The 24,478-nt window shown below is 41.7% G+C and overlaps 1 protein-coding gene, 1 non-coding gene and 1 pseudogene across 7 annotated transcripts in view; 1 reads left to right on the top strand and 2 right to left on the bottom strand.

The window, feature by feature from the left end:
• SPECC1 (sperm antigen with calponin homology and coiled-coil domains 1) overlaps positions 1-24,478 on the bottom strand; it is a 313,389-nt gene that overhangs the window by 187,729 nt on the left and 101,182 nt on the right. For all 6 annotated transcript variants that reach the window (XM_008010643.3, XM_037987818.2, XM_008010650.3 and 3 more), the window contains one exon: positions 20,712-20,847. In XM_008010643.3, the coding sequence (XP_008008834.2) occupies positions 20,712-20,847 (136 nt within the window). The remainder of the gene's footprint in view (positions 1-20,711; positions 20,848-24,478) is intronic.
• On the top strand, positions 3,980-4,084 carry LOC119620410 (U6 spliceosomal RNA). Its single transcript, XR_005236937.1, has one exon. It is a non-coding gene; the product is annotated as a U6 spliceosomal RNA (small nuclear RNA).
• LOC119620323 (BTB/POZ domain-containing protein KCTD9 pseudogene) lies at positions 18,204-20,701 on the bottom strand (annotated as a pseudogene).

The following is a 24,478-nucleotide window of genomic DNA, read 5'->3' as shown; positions in this document are numbered from 1 at the left end:
GCAGTTGAACAAACTGTGGTGCATGCATACCATAAAATACAGGAAGAAATAAAAAAGGAACAAACTTTGATACATGTAACAACCGGGATGAACATCCAGAGGATTATGCTATGTTAAAAAAAAAGCCAATCCCAAAAGCGTATACACTTTTGTGTGGACCATTCCATTTATGTAACGTTCTTGAAATAACAAAATGATAGTAATGAAAAACAAACTATTGTGATTGCCAAGGGCTAAGAGGGGGTAGGGAGAGGGAAGTGGATGTGGCTATAAAGGGATCATATGAGGGACCCTTCTGGTGGTGGAAATGTTCTATAAGGTCATCATGTTAATATCCTGGTTGTGATATTATATCATCATTTGGTAAGATGTTGCCAGTGGCGGAAACTGGGTAAGGGGTACAGGGGATCTACCTGTAATATTTCTTACACCTGCATGTGAAGAATCTATAATCACTACAAAATAAAAAACATGAAATATTAATACATTTAGTTAAATTTTAAAAAAACAGACCAGCGCCGGCACGGTGGCTCACGCTTATAATCCCAGCACTTCGGGAGGCCAAGGTGGGCAGATCGCGAGGTCAAGAGATCGAGACCATCCTGGCCAACATGGTGAAACGCTGTTTCTACTAAAAATACAAAAATTAGCTGGGCGTGGTGGCGCGCACCTGTAGTCCCAGCTACTCGGGAGGCTGAGGCAGGAGAATCGCTTGAACCCAGGAGGCGGAGGCTGCAGTAAGCTGAGATCGTGCCACTGCACTCCAGCCTGGTGACAGAGTGAGATTCCGTCTCAAAAAAAAAAAAAAAAAAAAAAAAACAGGCCAGGCATGGTGGCTCACACCCGTAATCCTAGCACTTTGGGAGACCAGGATGGAAGGATGGCTTTAGCCCAGGAGTTCCAGACCAGCCTAGGCAACATAGTGAGCACCTGTCTCTACAAAAAAATTTTAAAAATTAACCAGGCATGGTGGTGCATGGCTGTAGTCCCAGCAACTCTGGAGGCTGAGGCAGGAGGATCATTTGAGGCCAGGAGTTTGAGGCTGCAGTGAGCCATGATCATGCCATTGTACTCCAGCCTGTGCAACAGCGTGTGATGCTATCTCTAAAAATACAAAATTAAATTTAAAAATTTAAAAACATGAAATATATTTCACCGTTTATATTGACTTTAATTTATATTTTGAAGAAAAATTATTTTAAAATTATATTTGAATATCATTAATTTTTTTAACCTTTGAGAAGAATTACAAATTGCAAAGTGATAAAAATGAGAAAATACTAAAGTAGAACTTGGGGGAAGTTGGGAAGAAAAAATAAAATTCACCACATAAAATTCACCCATTACTGATTAAAAAAAAAAATGAAAATGAGTAAGAAAAGTATTGTCATTAGATCGACAGGCTACGAGGCCATCTGAAATCCCTGACACTTGATCTCCTTTACTAGAATATTTAATTATATCAGAACATTGTGAATAAACAGATGGCCTCCACTGTACTCTTGCCCCAAGCCTTACAAATATGAGGGGCATGCCTGCTTCCTGCTTCCCCTCTCCCTCCTTGTGATCTGACAGCACTCCTGAATGGGAGAACACTTATAAATACCTACGTCCGGAATCTAACTCTGTTTTACAGAGAAACACAAAACAGTTTCACACAGCATGGCTATTATACACTGAATTTTCTAGGAATGCAACTAACATGTAACTTAAGGAAGGACAGTACTTTGCTTTATTCAAAATGTTTACCCTGAGCTGTCAGCATTTCAAAGTCACTGATGTCAACACTGCCTGGTATTTGAATTCTCAACACTGCACCCAGGAGTCAATCTCATTTGTAGCATTCAAGCTTATAGACAGCAATCTCCACTAATGTACAAGCATCTGACTGTCTTCTAATGGAGTCAGGCTCCAGCATTTACACACTGATATGTCACTTCATTAGAAATTATTTGCCTATTATTTCTTCTCTACATTATAAGTACAGCATTATATTGATTTTTTTCAGTGATGTATGTGGACTGGTGAATTTTATTTTAGGATATTAAAGGGCACATTACAGAATAATCATCATTTAAAAGGGTAACTGGACTACTAGGTTGAGGCCTCTGCCATGAGCAGCTTCAGAAGGTCTGCTAGTGCTCCCTTCTCCTTGCCTGCATGCACAGAAGGCCACACAAGGGAAACAGCAATGGCCAGCTGATAAGAACAGGGGTCATCATGCAAGCAGAAGGGGAGGACAAGGCCACCTTCCAGCAGGCACTAAAGTAACAATGAGAACAACAAAAACAAAATACATACAAAAGAAAAAAAATGGCAAAATTGTACTTCAGGCTTTAGTGCCCTCCTTACTTTCACCCCAGATAATGCAAAAATTTTTCCTCTTCCTTCAACAGAGCATAAATGATATGACCTGGCTGGGCGCCATGGCTTACACCTATAATCCCATCGCTTTGGGAGGCTGAGGCAAGAGGATTGCTGGAGCCCAGGAGCTTGAGGCTACAGTAAGCTATAATCATGCCACTGTACTTCGGCCTGGGCAAAAGAGTGACAGCCTGTTTTAAACAAAAAAACAAAAACAAAAACAAAACCTGATAACCACATATTCTCCAGTGGTATCCCTCTCAATCTCTCAATTTCTGATTTTTGGACAAACACTAGCTTCCCTCTGTAAGATAGGCGATCACAGAAAACTCTCTAGATCTATCTGGAAAGCTCTGGAAGATCATAAAAGGGGACCAGCTGAGGATTCCAAGTAAATATGCACCTATGAAACAAAGTTACTAGTAGAAATGGGAGATTTCAAAAACATCTCCAATTTGCATTCTCATTGAAATTCAAGATTTGATAGCTATGAAATTTGAGCAAGAAGTCATGAAGAAGAAATAATTTGAAAGCAGAGAAATTAGACTAAAGATTAAAAACACAATAGTTGAAGAAAAACATACAAACATACAAAGTAAAGCATATTAGATGATAAACTTTGAAAAATCAGAGCATGATATATTAGTCTCTAAAATTATGTAACTTTTTTACCTTTCAAATTTTGTTATACATTTTCTTTTTCTATTGCACTTGGCCAAACACGTCTGAAATTATGTCAGAATTATAGCTTTTGGAGGTAAAGTCTCAATGACCAAATGGATCAAATCAAATTTAATTCAATGTGATTTTAAAGAAGCCAAGATACTAAATTTTGAAAATTGGTGTTTATTCTAAAAACACTAACTAAATATTTTGAGAGAATTACTAAGGAAGCAACCTATTTTTCCTTGTGCAGCTTTGTTACATTTGGCAGTAATTTTAAAAATTGTATTGTATAACTATATTTAGTTTAACGAATATATATATAAGAACTGTACCATAGTGCTATTGATGGTAACGGTATTGCTTATTAAAATTAACAGTACATAAAAAAAAAAAGAAAGAAAAATCAGAGCATGAGTGAAAGTGATCACGAGAATCAGAGAAAATATATGTGACACAGAAGAAATACCCAGGAGACCAAATGCACACATACTTTAATTTCCTGGAGGAGACTCCAGGGTAAAAAGAGAAGCAATAATCAAAGTAATAACAGAATGCCTAAAAGGCATTCAATAAAACCCATCACCAAATCCTAATAACTCAAAGGAATGTAAGAGAAGACTTAACATGTAAAACAATGCCCCAAGCCAACTTTCTGCATCATATTTAATGAGAAAACACCAAAATCACCCACAGTAAAGTGAGAGCAAGTCAAGGTGTCACTAGCATTTAACACAACTGGGATCACACACGCACAAAACAGCAAGAACCAGAAATAAAAGAACAACTCCTGGAATGGAGGAGGAAAAAGGCATTGTTATCTGCAGCTGATATGACTGTCTGCTTGGAAGACACCTGAGAATCAACTGAAAACCATTAGTGCTAAGGAGAGGATGGTAAGGGAGCAAGCTAGTTCCAAACTAAATATTTTAAATTTATGTAATTAGAAAATATAGTCAGTGACAGTGCTAATACCAAAATTGGAATGATACAGAGAAGATTAGCATGGTTCCTGTGTAAGGATGACATTCAAAGTCATCAAATAGTCCATATTTTTAAAAATAAGAAAAAAGTGAAATGAATAAAGAATCCCATTCACAATAGGAATAAAAGTATAAAACAAAGGCATAAACTCAACAAAAAGGAAGGAAAGAAGGAATGAAGGGAGGGCAGGAGGCAGGGAGGGAGGGAAGGCATAAACAAAAATACACTCAACAAAAAGGAAAGGAGGGGAGGAGAGCGGGGAAGGAGGGGGGAAGGAAATAGCAAACTTTAGAGGAAGAGTCAAAAAAAAAAAAGGAAGAGAGGACATGGAGAACTGGAGAGACTGCCAGGTCCTGGATGGAAAGAGTTGGCAAATATGTCAATATTCTTGCAGGAGGTGCGGGGAGAGCTCCCCGCTGTCTATACCACAGGCACCCAGGGAGGACCCAGGAAAGCTTCCACCCCCAAACCAGCACTGCACCTTGTGCCAACACAGAAGGCCACAGAAAACCCTCGACCCCACTCCAAAGTCCTGACTAAATCATGTACTCCCGGGAAACGCAGGGCCAAGACGCCACCATGTGCGCCATCAAGCTTAGAATTAATTCAGCACCATGTTCTCACTCATAGGTGGGAATTGAACAATGAGAACACTTGGACACAGGAAGGGGAACATCACACACTGGGGCCTGTTGTGGGGTCGGGGGAGGCGGGAGGGATGGCATTAGGAGATATACCTAATGTAATTGATGAGTTAATGGGTGCAGCACACCAACATGCCACATGTATACATATGTAACAAACCTGCACGTTGTGCACATGTACCCTAGAACTTAAAGTATAATTTTAAAAAAGAGAGGAAAAAAAAGAAAAAAAAGGAATTAATTCAGCACCTTAACTAGTGTGGAGTTCATAACATCCTCACAACTGGGTTTACCTCGGACACCACCAGAAGCTGAAAGCCATTCCTGCTCCATCCACATATGATGGATAAACAAAGTGTGGCTATCCAGACAATGGATTATTATTCAGCCTTAAAAAGGAAGGAAATTCTGACCCATGCCCCAGTGTGGATGAACCTGAAGGATACTATGTTAAGGGAAATAAGCCAGTCACAAAAGGATACTGTCTGATCTCGCTTGGATGCAGAATCTCAAACAGTCAAACTCACAGAAACAGAAAGTCAAGTGGTGACTGCCAAGGGCTGCAGACAGGGCAACGGCAAGTTGTTCAGTGGGTACAGATCCGTAAGCTTGAGGGACTTGCTATGCAGCATTGCCCGTGAATTACACACTTACAAATGTGTTCAGAGGGTAGATCTCTTACTACAATGTGAAAATGAATTAAATGTAGAATAAAATAGAAGAAAATGAAAATACAGACAGTTCCAAACTTATGATGGTGTGACTTACCTTTTTTGACCGTAAGGTGATGCAAACGTGACACGCATTCAGTAGAAGCTGTACTTCAAGTGCCCAGACAACCATTCTGCTTTTCACTTCCAGTAAATTAGGTTGGTGCAAAAGTAACTGCAATTTTGCAAATGGCAAAAATCACAATCACTTTTTTTTTTTTTTTTTTTTTTTGAGACGGAGTCTCGCTCTGTCGCCCAGGCTGGGGTGCAGTGGCACAATCTCTGCTCACTGCAAGCTCCGCCTCCCAGGTTTACGCCATTCTCCTGCCTCAGCCTCCTGGGTAGCTGAGACTACAGGCACCCGCCACCTCGCCCGGCTAGTTTTTTGTATTTTTTAGTAGAGACAGGGTTTCAGCATGTTAGCCAGGATGGTCTCGATCTCCTGACCTTGTGATCCGCTCGTCTCGGCCTCCCAAAGTGCTAGGATTACAGACTTGAGCCACCGCGCCCGGCCCACAACTACTTTTTTGCACCAATCTAATACATTATATAAGATATTCAACACTTTATTATAAAATGGGCTCTGTATTTGATGATTTTGTCCAAATGTAGGCTAATATGAGTGTTCTGAGCCCCGTTTAAGGCAGGCTGGGCTCAGTTATGATGTTCGGAAGGTTAGGTGCATTAAATGTATTTTCAACTTAGCATATTTTCAGCTTATGATGGGTTTATCTGGAAGTAACCAATGAAATAACTGGAGGAGCATCTGTACTGAATCTGAATTTTTTTTTAATCACAAAATATATTCATTGATAAATGATCTCTCTAAAATTATGAAAACAACAACAAACTCATTCCTGGCATTCTGTGATTTTGCAGGTTCTCATCTCCAAACAGACTTGGCCCCACCTGCCCCAAGCCCCTCCCTTGAGTCCCCAACACTTCTTCAGGGCCCTTCAGTACTCACAGTGAAATCAACACTTCCTATAGACTGAGCTCTCTGAATGTCCCCTCACTTCCACAGCTGGATGAATCCCACCACGGTCTTTCCAAGCCAGTCTGTTCATTTTCTCACATTTCCCAAGCTGAAGGTCTCGCTGTACCTCATACCTATGACTGTTGCGTCCCCACTGTCTGTTCCCTTCCCCACTGTAAACAGACACCCTCCATCTCCACAGTTCATGCAGCAGGACCTGGCATCCTCTTCCCCTCCCTGTTGCCATCTACACACCCCAACTCCATTCTCCCCATTCCCTGACATCCCTGGCTCACGGCGCTCCTCCTTCTGTGGCATCCAAGAAACTGACCCACCCACCTTCCGGCCTCTCAATTCCAAGACTTCCAACATCGCCTTCCTCCACTCTCACCCCAGCAAGCCAACCCATCCATGGTTTTCTCTCAGCCTCTGTTTCCTAATCTGCAAATCCTGGTACCAATATTTATCTCGCATGGACTTGGACAGTCTGGTTAATCTCTTTATGCCTCAGTCTCCTGATCTATAAAATGGGAATGATAATAAGGAGACTATGTCACAGGGTTGTAGTAAAGACTAAAGGAGACTATATTCATTGCATACTGAGAACAGTGGTTAGCACATAATATAGTGAGCAAAGAATGCTAGTCACCAGTAATAGTAATTCTACAGCAGGTAAAGATGAAGGGGGAAGAAAACAAGTCTCCCTACCTGAGGCAAACAGAGTAGCAGAACAAAGAACTCTGGAGTCAGACGCTGGGTTTGAATTTGGGAACACTACCTATCCTGGAGCCTTGGCTTCTTCACACGTCAGATGGGGATAAGAATACTTACCTTCCATGTTAGATGAGTTCCCCTGATAGGAGCCCAGAGTTATTCCCTCCCCGTGTCAGAGAGGACAGGTGTCTCAGGTTGGAGCCTCAGGCATTACCTGGGTGTGATGCAGGTAACTGGAGCATGCAGGGGTCCAAGTATCAGCGAGGACATGGACAGCTTCTTGGCAGTGAGCCAATCACGACTGCTTGCCCTTACTGATCACCATCTGAGATGTCTGAGATTCTGCAAGCATTCAAGTGGAGTTTGGCCACAGTAAAACTAGCCCTTCACATTTATTTTGCCTTTTAGAAAACACTGATATCAGTTTAAAATAGTGACATGTCTTTGGATCCCACGTGTGCTATATAAAGAAACATCTAAATGGGCACTTCCATGTCTCGTGGTTTTAAAAATGTTTTAAATGTGGCTGTGCGAACCTCCTTCTAGCCGACTGCTGTCTCCAGAAGAGATCCATGTTCACTCCTCATCCCTTGGGAAGGCCCATCAGATTTCATCTCACTCGTCCCACTGCTAACATAAGCAGAAATCTTACCCTACACCAACTTTACCATCCATCAGGAGAATCCAGCAATCCCACTTCCAGGTATATACCCTCAAAAAGTCAAAGCAGTGTCTCAAGGAGATATTTGTACACCTGTGTACAGAGCAGCATTATTCACAATAGCCAAAAGGTGGAAATGGGCCAAGGGTCCTTCAACAGGTGAATGGATAAAGAAAATATGGTATATCCATACAAGGAAATATTATTTAACCTCAAAAAGGAAGGAAATTCTGACACGTGCTACAGCGTGGATGAACCTTGAGGATATTATGCTGAGTGAAATAAGCCAGTTGCAAAAGGACAAACACTGTATGATGCCACTCTTATGAGGAACCTGGAGCAGTCAGATTCATAGAGACAAGGAACAGAACGGCGCTCGCCAGGAGCTGACGGAAGCGGAATGGGAAGCGAGTGTTTAATGGGGACAGACTTTCACTTTGGGAAGATGAAATAGTTCTGGGAAATGGAAGGTGGTGATGGTTGTACAACAATGTGAATGAACTTAATGCCACTGAACTGTACACTTAAAAATGATTATGTGTATTTTTCCACAATTCAAAAACCAGGAAAGTTGAGAGCCGGTTGGCTCTCCCCTTCAGAATATATCCAGACACTGCGGTGCCCCGGTGCCACGGCTGCCGGCCCAGCCCAGGTCACTTCTTTCCTAGACCACAGCCCTGGCCTCCAAACTGGTCTGCGCACTCCATCTGTCCACTCTCAACAAGCAGCCCAAAGCAGTTGTTTTAAAACAAGGTCAGGTCATACCACGGCCCTGTGCAAAACCTTGCAAAAGTTCCCCAGTGGAGTCAGAGTAAAAACATCCGAAGTCCTGACAGTGACTCGCAAGCTCCCCCATCTTTCTGCCCTCCTCCCCAACTGCTTGTTCACTCTGCTGCGGCCCCACTGGCCTTCCCACCGCTCCCTGGACGCGGGGGACACGGGCCAGCGGTCATCTCTGCCTGGAATGTCCACCACTCCAGCTGTCCACCCGGCTTTCTCATCTCTCCCACGACTTGCTCAATTACTTTCATGAAGGCAGGGATGTTTGTCCTGCTCACTCATACATATTCCTTTTGCCTAGAACAGTGCCAGGCACATGGTAGCCACTCAAAGATATTTGTTGAATTAATGAATAAATAGAAGGATCGTTTCTAAACCAGAACTTGGAGCAGAGGAGCAGGTGGGTGCTTTTGACAAGGCTGCCACCTAGTGGCTGGATTCCTTGACAGCCTTCTGGGGGTTCCCCCACCTTTCACTTGACCCTGGGGCAGGCAGGGAGGACTACCACCGGCACACAAGGAATCTCCTCATTCCCTAAAAGCCACACCATTGTGTAAGATGAGATATACACAAAGGACACTTCAGGGAGAAAAAGAAGAATAAGAGCTGGAATCCAGGCCAGGCGCAGTGGCTCATGCCTGTAATCCCAGCACCTTGGAAAGCCAAGGCAGGAGCCCAGGAGTTCAAGACCAGCCTGGGCAACATGGTGAGACCCCGGTGGTGTGCACCTGTAGTCCCAGCTACTCGAGAGCTGGGGCAGGAGGATCTCTTGAGCCCAGAAGTTGGAGGCTGTAATCAGCTATGATTGCACCACTGCACTCCAGCCTGGACAACAGAGCAAAACTGTCTCTAGAAAAAAAAAAAAAATCAGAATTCTTTTTTGGAATCCAGATATGTGAATAATATTAATGAAAGAAAACCAATTAGAAAAAGTGGATGTTCCATAATGAAACCTGGGGTGGGCACGGGAGAGAATAAGTCAAACTTGTTTGACCTTCCTGAAGCTAAGGTTCCTGGTCTAGATAAAATAACCATGCTCTTCCTCTGGCTGTTGTGAGCATCAAGAGAGACAGCAGCTCAGAGAAGCCAGCACGTGCAGGTAGGTGGCAGGCCTCGAAAATAGTAGTCCCTTTCGTGATTTTTGCTGTGTTCTTGCTATTGTTGGAACAAACTTTGGCATAGCCCCAGAGAACAGCATAAGGTCTGGCAACTAGAAACTGGAAATAGCCTTGAGAAGAATGAAGAAGCTCATGCCTCCCCATTCAAGCAGTTCCAGTACCACCCATGACAGACGGCAAGTTGGCACCCTAGGCAAGGCTGAGACAATAATATAATTATTACGACCAAAAGATTACATGTTTCTTCCTGGAGTAGATTTCAGGGATTCTCCCTGAGGACAGATCAGCTCCCAGGAAAGGGTGCAGTAAAATACAGGCCGGCTATAGGTTTAATTCTTGTGCGTTCAAAGTCACAAATACTGTATTAAAATTTCATGACAAAAATATTTCTCAAAATTAACACATTTGAAATAAAATACAGATAATACCATGCTATGCATCGTAGAAAACTTGTCCCCAAGTCAAAAGTATAAAAACTAAGTCTTTCATGCCATAAAAAGAATTCTGTCCCCTGCAAGTCTAATATATGGTTGATTTCCTCTGAGAGGAAATTTTTCTGAAAGGAAATCAACTATATATTGCCAGAATTCCCTCAATTTCCTTTAATTTTATTCTTTTTCTTCACAGCTGAGCCTATAGAAAATTGCTTTAAGTCCAGTGAGCATCTAGTTTCTAACACGCTAAATAATTTCCATCTTTGTATCAACTGTATTTTTATTTTTTTGAGACTGAGTCTCACTGTGTCGCCCAGGCTCGAGTACAGTGGCACGATCTCGGCTCACTGCAGCCTCCACCTCCCAGGTTCAAGACATTCTCCTGCCTCAGCCTCCCAAGTAGCTGGGATTACAGGTGCCCGCCACCACACTTGGCTAATTTTTTTGTATTTTTAGTAGAGAAGGGGTTTCGCCATGTTGGTCAGGCTGGTCTCAAGCTACCTCAGGTGATCCGCCTGCCTCGGCCTCCCAGAGTGCTGGGATTACAGGCATGAGCCACCGCACTCGGCAGTATTGATATTTTAAAACCCACGCTTATTACTACAGGTTGAGTATCCCTTATCCAAAATGCTCAGGACCTTATAAGTGTACTGGATTTCTGATTTTTTATTTTAGAATATTTGCATTCTACTTACCAGTTGAGCATCCCTAATCTGAAAATCCAAAATCCAAAATGCTCCAGTGAGCATTTCCTTTGAGCATCATGTCAGTGCTAAAACATTTCAGATTTTGGAGCATTTGGGATTTTGAATTTTTGGATTTGGGCTGTTCAACCTGTACAACTGGTTGCTGTAGCCCCAACCAGCACTTTCATTTTCCTGGTTTTCTCGCATGTAAAATAGACAAAATGCAATCAAATATTGAAATGATTACCAAAACATACAACTGTAGAGGTGGTAAGACCTACAACAGAGAGGTGCTGCATACCACTGCTCCTAATGGTCATCCCAATAGACTGGAATTCACCTATTCCAAATGAGGCAGTTTGGGGACACTATGACAACAGACAAAATATCAGCTGTCCAAAGGTGCTACAAAAATGTTGAGGACTACTGACATATAAAAATAAAAGCTCTCAGCTGGACACGGTGGGTCACACTTGTAATCCCAGCACTTTGGGAGGCCAAGGCGGGTGGATCACCTGAGGTCGGGAGTTCGAGACCAGCCCGACCAACATGGAGAAACCCCATCAATACTAAAAGTACAAAATTAGCCGTGCATGGTGGCGCATGCCTGTAATCCCAGCTACTCAGGAGGCCGAGGCAGGAGAATCGCTTGAACCTGGGAGGCAGAGGTTATGGTGAGCCGAGATCACGCCATTGCACTCCAGCCTGGGGAACAAGAGGGAAACTCCGTCTCAAAAAATAAAATAAAATAAACAAAAAAATAAAAGCTTCAGAAACAAAATGTAATTTTCAAATTCAACCCTATTAAGTCATATACTTTAATTTCACTTAAATGAAGTAATCGACAAACAATTCGTGTAACTAGGAGAATAATAACTGTCACTTACATTTCATTGCAGTCTGTAAAATATTCACAGACCTTTTCCCCAACATCACTGTATAGTAGATATGTAATTATTTCCTTTCTTTGACAAATAAAGGATGCCAATGTCCCTTGGGGCATGGGAACTTGTCTACTTTAGGAGCCAATATGAAACCAAGGTATTTTCCTAGAATCCTGTGCAAAGGAGCAGATGTTATAAGCAAGCAAACACACACAAAAAATCCACCAACAAATGGCTAAAGAACACTAAAAAAGGCAAGTAGAAGAGGAAGGATTTTGTAAAGGCAAAAAAAAAGTTTAGTTTATATTTATATTGTCTAAATTTACATTGTATCTACCTTGTTTTTAATTTTTTATAGCAATGTATGCATATGTTTAAAATGTTCAAACAGCACAGGAAAATCTAAAATGAAAAAATTTTCCTCTGCCACTTTCAATTCTGGTAACTCTCCTTAAAGAGAATCGTTCTGATATCCTTCCAGGAAAAAAAGTTGATTTTAATAATTAATATATACTTTTAAAACCAAAACCAAATTAAGGTTATATCATATGCACCATATTATTTTCCCCACTTAGTAATGTATCTTGGAGATCTTTCCCTATTAGTACACACAAATCTACTGTATTCATTTTCATGCCTGTATACTCTTCTACTGCACCAAAATCACATTGTTCAACCAGCCCTGTATGAATACATACTTAGGTTGTTTCCCGTATTATACTATTATAAATAATCATGCAACAGAACTTGCTCATACATGTTGGCATTCTTTTTTATTTTTTATTTTTTTTGAGACGGAGTCTCGCTCCGTCACCCAGGCTGGAGTGCAGTGGCGTGATCTCGGCTCACTGCAAGCTCCGCCTCCCGGGTTTACGCCATTCTCCTGCCTCAGCCTCTCAAGTAGCTGGGACTACAGGCGCCCGCCACCACGCATGTTGGCATTCTTTTCCAAGAATATCAGTAACGTTAAGTGCTAAATAATAGAAATGCTTTGTCAAAGGTTATATTAATATTTAGATAGATATTACCAAATTGTCCTTGTGCATCAACCATATGTGACTCCTTATACCCTTAATGACACCAGAAATGATAAACTGTTTTAATTTTTGCTAATGTATTAGGGGAAATTATATACCTAGTTGTTGTTTTGCTTGCTTTATTTATTTATTTATTTTTTGTGAGACAGGGTCTCACTGTTACCCAGTCTGGAGTGCAGTGGCACAATTTCAGTTCACTGCAGCCTTCACTTCCCAGGTTCAAGTGATCCTCCCACCTCTGCGTCCCAAGTAGCTGGGACCACAAGCACACGCTTCCATGCTTGGCTCATTTTTGCATTTTTTGTACAGATGGGGTCTCACCATGTTGCCCACACTGGTCTCAAACTCCTGGGCTCAAGTGATCTGCCCGCCTCAGCCTCCCAAAGTGCTAGGATTACAGGCATGAGCCACCACACCCAGCCTTACTTTACATTTCTTGAACTATAAGTAAGGCTTCATATCTTCCCACTGGCCATCTGTATTTTTTCATGGGAGCTATATATGTTTCTATTATATTATTTTTCCTTTTCTTTTTTTTTTTTGAGCTAGTGTCTCACTCTCTCACCCAGGCTAGAGTGCAGTGGTGTATTCATAGCTCAAGACAGCCTCAAACTCCCAGGCTCAAACAATCCTCCCACCTCAGCCTCCCAAGTAGCTGGGACTACAGGCATGCACCCAGCTAATTTGTATTTATTTATTTATTTTTGTAGAGATGAGGTCTCACTATGTTGCCCAGGCTGGTCTTGAACTCCTGGGTTCAAGCAATCCTCCCACTTCGGCCTCCCAAATTGCTGCGATTATAGTCATGAGCCACCACATCTGGCCTATTTTTCCTTCTCTTATTGATTTGTATAAGCTCTTTGTAAATAAGCCTTTTGTTATATGTATTGCAAATAATTTCCTCTTTTTGCAAAGAAGTTTCTTATACTTATGAAAGTACGTTTTTCATCTTTTCCTTTATGGCTTCTGTGTTTGTTCCTACTTAGAAAGGCTCTTCCAAGGCCAAGACTACGAATTAATTCTCTGATGCTTTCTCTTTGTAGTTTTGCAGTTTCATTTTTTAATATTTAAATATTTAATCCTCTTAGAATTTATTTTGATGGGAGGAATGAGATAGTGATCCAGCTGTATTCTTTCTTAAATACTTACTCGGTCACATTTTTGAGTGAATTATCCACTGTGATACAAAATGCCGCCTTTCCCCTCTACTAAATCTTCCAGTGTATTCTGCACTTTGTCCACTGTTCCACTGAGCTGCCTAACGCCTCTTCAGTTCCAGAATGCCTAAGGTTAATCCCCTGATTACTATTTTCAGAATTTTCCTGGTTACTCTACAATATCTATTCTGCTAGGTCAGGATTTCTTAGCAGCAGTACTGTTGACATTTTTGGGCAGGACACTCTCTGCTGCAGGGACGGTCCTGTGCATCCTAGGATGTTTAGTATCTCTGGCTTCTACCCACTAGATGGCAGTAGCAGCCCCGAGTCATAACAGCCAAAAAAAAAAAAAGGTCTCCAGACATTGCCAATTGTTCCCTGGGTTGGAACTGGAGGGGCAAAATCGTCCCCCATTGAGAACAACGGGTTTTAGATAAATTCCAGTTATTTTATTATGTTTCCACTCCCAAATTCCCACTGATATTATAATCAAGGTGAAAATGAATTCTTAGAATAATTCAGACATCCTTATTACATTTTATATGTTGTACTAATTAAGTTTAATCTTAATTCTATTTAATTTTCCTAAGAATCACACATATGTTTTCACTTATTTATGTCTTCTTTGAAGGACATAAGACTTCTCCTTCAAAAGAGTTTTAAGATATTTTTATATAGATGCTTACACTATTTATTTCTAAATATTTTGCCCTTTCATTCCTTTATAAATAGAATTGTTTCTCACATTATTATCTTTCTAATTAGTCACTGATAAGAAAGCAACTGATGGCCAGCGTGGTGGCTCATGCCTGCAATCCCAACACTTTGGAAGGTCAAGGTGGGTAGACCACGAGGTCAGGAGATCAAGACCATCCTGGCTAACATGGTGAAACGCCATCTCTACTAAAAATACAAAAAATTACCTGGATGTGGTGGCGGGCACCTGTAGTCCCAGCTACTCGGGAGGCTGAGGCAGGAGAATGGTGTGAACCTGGGAGGCGGAGCTTGCAGTGAGCCGAGATTGTGCCACTGCACTCCAGCCTAGGCTACAGAACGAGACTCCATCTCAAAAAAAAAAAAAAAAAAAAGCAATTGATATATTATAGTCTACAACTAGCTACATACCAAACTCTTATTGTCTCTAATAGAATTTAAGAAAATTCTAAGACATAATTTTCAGGAAATTCAAAGCATACAATGTTATTATCTGATTACAATTATTTTGCTCCCTCATTTCCAATATTTATGTGCTTCTATATCTCTCTTATCTTACTGCCTTGGTTAATATCTACAGAAAATTTTAGATGACAGTGGTGATAGTAAGCAACCTTGAATTATCTTTGACTTTAATGTGAATCGCTGGCTTTTGTTTGTGACACATACATCATTAAAGATGTCTCTGCACATGCACAGTCTATCAAGAGTTTGTTGTTAAATCAGAAAGATTGTTAATTGTGTCAAATGTATGTTCTGTATCTACAGAGATAACTGCACAGTTTTTCTTCTTTGGCCTGTTAATATGGTACGATGGATTGTATTCTAAAATTTCTTAATATTCATCCATTCTTGGGTGGCATAAATTCACTTAGTTGTGATGTATACTACTATTCTTTTAATGTATTGTTGAGTCCTACGTGCTAATATTTTTATTTCAATTTTTTTAAATTTTTATTTATTTCTTTATTTTTTTGAGGCGGAGTCTTGCTCTGTCACCCAGGCTGGAGGGCAGTGGCAAGATCTCGGCTCACTGCAACCTCCGCCTCCCAGGTTCAAGTGATTCTCCTGCCTCAGCCTCCTGAGTAGCTGGGATTACAGGCACCCGCCACCGCGCCCAACTAATTTTTGTATTTTTAGTAGAAATGGGGTTTCACCATGTTGGCTGGGCTAGTCTTGATCTCCTGACCTCGTGATCCACCTGCCTTGGCCTCCCAAAGTGCTGGGATTACTGGTGTGAGCCACCACGCCCGGCTGATCTCAAATGTTTATATTAATATTTGATCATGGGATCAGTCTTTTTTTTCCTTTTCAACACTTTATATCGTTTATTAATGCAGTATACATTAGATCTAAAATCTGCAGTTTCTAAGCACACCATGTTTAGATCTTTCAGATCCCTCTGCAGTTTTAGGTTATTTCTACAGAGGTACTTTTAAGTGAATGAATAACACATTCTATAATTCCTGAAAATATAGTACAGAGTGAAATGATTTAAATATAATTTAGGCATATGTTGATTATGAAAATAGATAATTTCTCAATACAATACTTCTCTGTCTTGGGAAAAATAATAAAGCAAAGAAAATAATTCATTTCTGAAGTTGCTTTCCTTCACTTGTAAAGGTCTGATCTCCTCCCACTATGCATATGTACCCGTTACTGTTAAGGAAAGCTTTGCATATTTAGATATAGAAGAATAGGCTACATAAATACTAAAGATGTGTCATTCTCCCAAAGGAGACAAAAGTGGTTTTCAATGATTCCTTGCCTCATGTTGATGAGTCTGTAGAATTCAGAACCCTGTGGACACAGCTAATATCCCTGCTCTTGGGGTAGATGTAAGGACACCAGGTCATTGGTAGGGAGGTACAGGCCCTTCCTCTGCTGTTGCAGAGAGAAAATGACTCAAGAAAATTGGGCTAAAATTTGTTTAAATAAAAAAACAGGCTGGGCGCCATGGCTCATGCCTGTAATCTCAGCACTTTGGGAGGCCGAGGCGGGCGGATCACAAGGTCAGGAGATCAAGACTATCCTGGCTAACATGGTGAAACCCCGTCTCTACTAAAAATACAAAAATTAGCTGGGCGTGGTGGTATGCACCTGTAGTCCCAGCTACTTGGGAGGCTGAGGCAGGAGAATCGCTTGAACCCGGCAGGCAGAGGTTGCAGTGAGCCAAGATCGCACCACTGCACTCCAGCCTGGCGACAGAGTGATACTCCGTCTCAAAAAACAAAAACAAAAACAAAAAATCAAAAAATGTAAGTAAAAGAATCATAGGTGCTGACTGATTGGTATTACCTCTTGGAACAGCCAAATACCTTTATTTTTACTTTCTATATATACATATATATTTTGGTGGCTGTAATCAAATGTATGTTTAAAATTCCTCATTCCTCACTGTAGGGTTCTAGCTGCAATTATACTACATTGACTTTTAACAGGCACCTCTACCATATTCATTGATATTGTGTAAGCTTTGATTGCAGTAGATCTGGATTTAATACCTATTTCTAAGCTGGCCCTATGTAAACTATTTGGTATTTGAATTAAATGAATATTAATGATGCACCTTGGCTTTTTGGTTTTGAAGTATCTTCCTATGCTTGTGCTGATTGTATGAGAAAACTAGGCTAATAGTGTGAATAGACAGAATTGCTTGGTCTGGTGTTGAGTGGAACTTGCCTAGAATAAAATTCTGAGAAATGCTCATTTATAAGTGTTGTAGTGATACGTAAGTTCTTCCTCCATCCAGAGTTCCACTGTACCTTTGGAATGACAGTGATGTACAATGATGTCTTTTCTTTCCACTCTGTCTCAATCAGTAAGAAGTGGATATTACTTTAACTTAGCTACTGTTTTGTTCTAAAAAGTACACATTATACAAATGAACCTGAAAAGAGTCTTAGCAAGTCTGAACTCACCATATTCATACGGTGTGACAGGTATTTAAAGAGGGAGGCATCACTAAAACTATTTATAAGCCTCAACAACCTTTTCAAAGTTTTCATAAAGTTTTTATAATTTAAATATCCATACTGCATCTAGGTATTCAATAAATATAATCGCGTATGTTGTGCTTTCCATAAATTAAAATCCTCAAATGCATCTCAAACCAAGATGGTATTTCTACATCACGCCTATTTAAAAGCAAATATAATATATACTATTCCTGGTCATAAAACCAGATAAACCCCTCTACTGTGTTCAAAAGGCAGCGATATCTAGTTTCCCTACATCTATTAAATGAGTGCTTTTCTGTTAAAAATCAGAATATAAGCCGGGCGCAGTGGCTTACGCCTATAATCCCAGCACTTTGGGAGGCCAAAGCAGGTGGATCACAAGGTCAGGAGATCGAGACCATCCTGGCTAACACGCTGAAACCCTGTCTCTACTAAAAATACAAAAAAATTAGCCGAGCGCGGTGGCGGGCACCTGTAGTCCCAGCTACTAGGGAGGCTGAGGCAGGAGAATGGCGTGAACCCGGGAGGCGGAGCTTGCAGTAAGCCGAGATCATGCCACTGCACTCCAGCCTGGGAGACAGAGCAAGACTCCATCTCAAAAAAAAAAAAAAAAAAAAAAATCAGAATATGGAAAAAAAATCTATTTTTTCCTCTATGCACCACTGAGAACAAGCATAATCCTCTAAATGTTTTTTTTTTTTTTTTTTTAATTTCCTTACAGTGTTATTTCTTCTAGACAACTGAGAGGATGGAGAAAGAGAAGTGATAAGGAAAACATTTTCATCTTGTACATCTTCCTCCAGCCCCTAAAATTCTCATCTGACACTTTGTGACATGTGTAGTGGCGTCAGCATCTCTTCAAATCTAGCTCCTTTCATGTTGGACCCTCTCCTTGGCTTCTTGAAGATCACACCCAGATAGATCACAATTCTCTAAATCAGTTCCTGCCAGAGTTGCTCCTCTGAGGTTACAGTTCTTCAACGTTGCATTTTTTAAGGTAGCCACTCTCAGGTTAATTCCTGTCACATGACTTCCTTCCATATCCACACTTTTGAGGTTAGCACCTTCTAAATTGGCTTTAAGACCAGAAGGATCCTCAAAATTACACAGTTTCAGGGATGCTCCTTCTACATTAGAACAGAATATCTTGACTCCCTGGAGATTTGCACAGCCAAGCACTGATCCAGAGAGATCGGCTTGTTCAAGACTTACACAGCAAAGATTTGCATGTGCAACACTGCAGCAGCTTAAATTGGCCGTTTTGAAGTTAATGTATCGAGGCTCCAAACGAGAAAGATCAGCACCACTGAAGTTCAAACCCTGGCATCGCAGTTCTGACTTGGTTGGAGTTACTAGCAAAAATCAGACAAATTCCTTTCGGGATGTTGGTAAATAATCTTCCGGTGGTTGAGAATTCTTTATTGCCACTTCTAGGTGTTCAATCAATGAGTAAATACCAAAAAATCTTGCTTCTTCTAACACATCCAATAAATGAACGCCATCATTTACAATAAGCTATCCGTGACGCAAGTAGTTCAAAATGGGTTCAAAGTACTCAGGACTTCGGTCAGTTAAGAAAGCTCCTCTATGATCTTGCTTATTTCCCAGACACCTTTGTCCTTAAACACATGGGTCAGCATACTGTCAGGGTCTTTATTCACTAAAGTGCTCTGTGTGGTTGTAAAGTACCGCCCTCCAACATTTAATGTTAGCCAGTCTGTGTGGAATCCTGACCATCCCTCAGGTGGCTTAGAATCTGTCTGAGGATCAATAAATGGCTCTCCTCCACACACAAAACATCATCATCCCTGATCAAAGCAATATCATCAATCAGCCCACCTTTCCCATTATACACACTGGTGGCTTCTATGCTGAGTTTACTGCTGACCACAGAAAGCAAATCAGATAAAGTTCCATACACAGCAACCACCTTTCTGTTCTTAGGGCTGCCGTTCAGGAACACTGTGACCCACCTCATCGTGCTGCCCCCACAGGGTCCTGAGTGAACTGCCACCCTCCCACCTGGTCCTCCTCCCACCCTTCTCCTCGCTCCATCCACTGGGATTCACCTCCCTTCGCCACCTTCCTGCGCCTGGGGACACACCACACACACTTACTCTGTCCCACATCCGGACTCGGCTGGTCCTCCTTCCCACCCTGCCCCTAGGCTCCTCCCAGTCTGTCTTTTTTTGAGTGGGGCTTTATTAACTTTTGGAATCAGTGTTAGGCTGGCTTGATAAAAATAAATGGTACTTTTGTTTACCATATTTTAAAAATCAAGTGTATGTGTACGTTTAGTACAATATCAGTGTTTACAATGGTAAAGCCATTGTATAGAAAAACCAGGCAATTCCCCTTATATCCAATAAAAGAAAGCCACATATAATCTTCACAGATTCAACTTTTTGAAAACCGAATAAATTAAAATATACCTTTTGAGATCTAGCCTGAATGTGACTTTTACGAAAAAAGCACAAAAATTATAAGTGTACTACCCTTCAACACATTAAAAATTAATAATGATGTATTTCAGTTATTTTTCCCATCTTAGACAATTTAGCAATACACTGAGGGCTGCACTGTAAGAGTTAGACCATGAAAGCTTAGGGTTATTATCTAGATGCGCAAAGAGAAAATTAAACAAATTCTTCGATATTGCATGTTTCACATGCTCTGAACTCAAATATAATGATTGAAAAATCTTTTCGGATTCTCAGAAAATGAGTAACACTGAGAAGGTTCACAGCTTCCAGCTGCCACTGCCGTCCAAGTCACTCTGAGCAACCTTCCATAGCTGCTGGGCGAGGCTCTTGCCAGCTTTCCATAGGGTTCAGTACAAATATTAGACATCCACCTCTGCAAGGGATCCACAGGATTCATTTATTTCTCTAATGCATTCTGCATCCAGACAGCCCCACAACATACACCGCCCTGCCTGCATGTCAGAAGGATTTCACACATGCATGGTGACAAATGGACCTCTGGAGGGACCAAAGAAACCACAGCACACCCAGTTACCTTTTGTTTCTCATCGGTCTCCCCACTCTAGATGTAAACTCCCTGTGGGCAGTGATGTCATCTGCCTAAAACAGGTCTGGCACGGGGTAAGTGGTCAAGAAATATCTGACGAGGGAAGGACTGGATGGGTCATGGGTCACTGAAGTGCTTCCATGTGGCCAGGACTGAAGGCCTGCCGGGTCCCGCCTGCCCAGTCCCTCCTACCTGTGCCGCTCCTCAGGCGGCTCTCGGCGAGCTCCGAGATGGCTCCGGCAGTGGCGGTCTTCTTCAGGCGAGCCACCCCCGATGCAGTGGTACTTCCTGGCTTGTTGAGCGTGTCCTCACTGCTGGCCCTCTTGAGCTGAGAGAGTTGGAGGGAAAGAGAGAGGATGAAGAGGTGGTTTTCAGGAAGGAGCGCTATAAACAAGCAGAGCATGGGAGCTGGGCTATGTGCTCAGCAGTCAAGATACAATAACAGCACTTTAAGTAGCATGATAGAGTGACGTGAAAAAATGCAAAGCTACACAAACCTGTTTCTGTCATTACAGGTCCGAGTATGATCTCCCATGACTGTTTCAAAGGGCAGCATAAGACTGTGCGTGAAGAATACCATCAGGTCACACTTCAAGTAATGAGCCTTAAAAAATGTGGCTGGGCACCGTGGCTCACGACTCTAGTCCCAGAACTTTGGGAAGCTGAGGTGGGAGGACTGCTGGAGCTCAGGAGCTCAAGACCAGCCTGGGAAACACAGTGAGACTGTGTCTCACTAATTTTTTTAAAAAATTAGCTGGGCATGATGACGCCCAGGAGGCTGAGGTGAGAGGATTGCTTGAGCCCAAAAGTTCAAGGTTGCAGTAAGCTATGATTGTGCCACTGCACTCTAGCCTGGGTGACAAAGTGAAACCTTGTCTCTAAACAAAAATATTAAATAAAAAATAAATCCGCTTTCCTGGTAGGGGAAAAAAAGAATGGGAACCAATGAAAAAAGAACTGGGAGATGAGCAAAAGGCAGGGTACGGCAATGCACAAGAAATTCAAGGACAACAGAAAAGGGCTCATGACATAGGCCAGGAGGACGTGGAGGGAGAGAAACAGTCTGAGTATCTGCTGTGGCCTCACCACCACGCATTCTGTAGATTATCTCACACAGAAAATGTGTTCAAACGTGAGAAAGGAACTTTCTTGGAGGCTGGAAGACAGAAGAAAGCAGAGCCCCCTGTTCTGGCTTTGCTTTCTTCCCTGTCATGGGACAAACATTTGCTAAAAGGTGCTGAAGTCTAAGAAAGGAGACTCCTAAGTGATCCACACGTCAGGCCCAGATAGATTACATTTGAGGTTAATGAGAAAAAACACAACTAAATTCTCTCAACCACTGTTGAGTCTTCATGAAAGAAGGCTCTGGAGAGGAACGGTGCCAGAAGACTGGAGAAGGCAGCTGCCCAGAGCCGTCTAATGTATCTGACATCCGGAGCACACAGTATGGAAAAGCCCTTAAATCAATGTAGACATGCAGTGGGCGAGCCCCGCCCATCACACAGGCTGAGGGGAAAAGCCCTGCTCCATCCTACTCCACTGGCTTTGGGGTCATTTACTGAGAGTTAGAAGTCTAAATATTTCCACAATTTTTTAAAGTTTCCATCTTAGCATCATTTAAATTTCAGGGTATAACTACCCTCAGCCCACCATAGCTTGACGGTGAAAAAACACCAACACCAAGTGTTGGTGAGGCTGTGAAGCAACTGGAACGCACGTGCCCTGTGGGTGGAAGTGTAAACTGGCATAATTGCTTTGGAAAGTGGCAGTATCTACTAACACCAAGGCTAGAAAATAGAAGAAAGCAACGCCCTCTGTGCTCGCTTCCCTTTCTTCCCTGTCATGAAAGGGGTAGGACAAACATTTGCTGAAAGGCACCAAGTCGAAGAAGGGAGACTCCTAAGTAAGCACAGCACACAGTCCTCTGTGATTCAGCAATCCCATTCCTAGATCCACACCCAAGAGAAGTGAGTACATAGGTCCCTCAAAAGAATGTTCATAGCACCTTTTTTATAGCAGCCCAAAACTAGGACACCCCAAATGTCCTTCAACAGAAAGGATAAATGCAATGGGAACTACACAGCAAATAGGAAAAAAATGAATTACTGATACGCTAATAAATGGGTGGCTGTCCCAGGTATTATGCTAAGTGAAAGCAGCAGACACAAAGGAGTATATACTGCCTGATTCCACTTGTATTAAGTTTAAAAGCTGCACAATCAAATGATGGTAATACAAGTCAGAATAGTGGTTACCTCTCGCAGAGTTACAACTGAAAAGAAACCTTCTGGGGTGCTGGAACGTTCGACATCTTGACAGGGTGGTGGTTACACAAGTATAAACAAATGTAAACATGCAATGAGCTTTATAGCTAAGATTAAGATTAGTGTACTTTATGGACTTTATTGTAAATATGCTGTGCTTCATTAAAACAGAAAAAGAAAATTGGGGTGAAGGAAGTCTGCAATTTGGGCAAAGTCCTAGTTCCACTCCTGCAAATACTAGCCTTCTGGGTTTTTTTTTTCTTGTTTTTTTTTTTTTTTTTTTTTTTTTTTTGTAATTTTAAAAACTTTACTGTTCTAAAATAAGCATAATATAAAATTCACCATTTTAAGTGCACAATTCAGTGCCATTAAATGCATTCACCATGTTGTACAACAATCACCACCATCCATCTCCAGAAATGTTTACCGTCACAAAAAAAGTCTACTCATTAAACAGTAACTCGCCGTTGCCTTTTAACAAGAGGGATGATGGTAGAAGTCTTTTTATTTTTTAGAGACAAGCTCTTGCTCTGTTACGCAGGCAGCAGTGTAGTAGTTCAATCATGGCTCACTGCAGCCTTGAACTCCCGAGTTTTCCCACCTCAGCCTCCCAAGTAGCTAGGACTACGGGTGCACACCACTATGCCTGGCTAATTTTTTTAAAGTACTTTTGTTAAGGTGGGATCACATGGCTGAGCGTGGTGGCTCACGCATATAATCCTAGCCCTTTGGGAGGCCAAGGCAGACAGATCACCTGAGGTCAGGAGTTCATGACTGGTCAACATGGTGAAATCCCATCGCTACTAAAAATACAAAAATTAGCCGGGTGAATTTGAGACGAGCCTGGTCAACATGGCGAAACCCCATCTCTACTAAAAATACAAAAATTAGCCAGGTGTGGTGACGCATGCCTATAATCACAGCTACTCGGGAGGCTGAGGCAAGAGAATCGCTTGAACCTGGGAAGTGGAGGTTATGGTGAGCCAAGATGGCGCCACTGCACTCTAGCCTGGGAGACAGAGCAAGACTCCATATCAAAAAAAAAGACAAGATCTCACTATGTTACCTAGACTGGTCTGGAACTCCTGACCTCAAGCAATCCTCCACCTCAGCCTCCCAAATGCTGGTATTACAGGTGTGAGCCACCACTCCCAGCCTGATGGTAGATGTCTTAATATTAGCCATGTGATCTTGGTCAAGATTTTAAAACAAATAATTAACTTTAAAAACAAATAATTCACACTAAAAGGATAATTTGTGTGCAACTCCAGTTACTAGATGTCAGCATGATCACATTTTGTTTTATCTTTTTTTTTTTTTTTTTTTAAAGACAGTCTTACTCTGTCAGCCAGGCTAGAGTGCCGTGGTGCAATCTTGGCTCACTGCAACCTCTGCCTTCTGGGTTCAAGTGATTCTCATTCTCCCAAGTAGCTGGGACTGCAGGTGTGTGCCTCCACACCTGGCTGATTTTTGAATTTTTAGTAGAGACAGGGTTTCATCATGGTGCCCAGGCTGCTCTCAAACTCCTGATCTCAGGTGATCCACCTGCCTCAGCCTCCCAAAGTGCTAGGATTACAGACGTGGACCACCACGCCCGGCCCATGATCACATTTTCTGAACAACAGCACAGTTCCCTAATTTAGCAACTGGACCGTATTAGTCTGTTCTCATGCTGCTAATGAAGACATACCCAAG

The sequence above is a fragment of the Chlorocebus sabaeus genome, chromosome 16, assembly GCF_047675955.1.
Source record: "Chlorocebus sabaeus isolate Y175 chromosome 16, mChlSab1.0.hap1, whole genome shotgun sequence".
Taxonomy (NCBI): domain Eukaryota; kingdom Metazoa; phylum Chordata; class Mammalia; order Primates; family Cercopithecidae; genus Chlorocebus; species Chlorocebus sabaeus.
The sequence above is the reverse complement of the archived record's forward strand: the minus strand, read 5'-3'. Positions and strand labels throughout refer to the sequence as shown.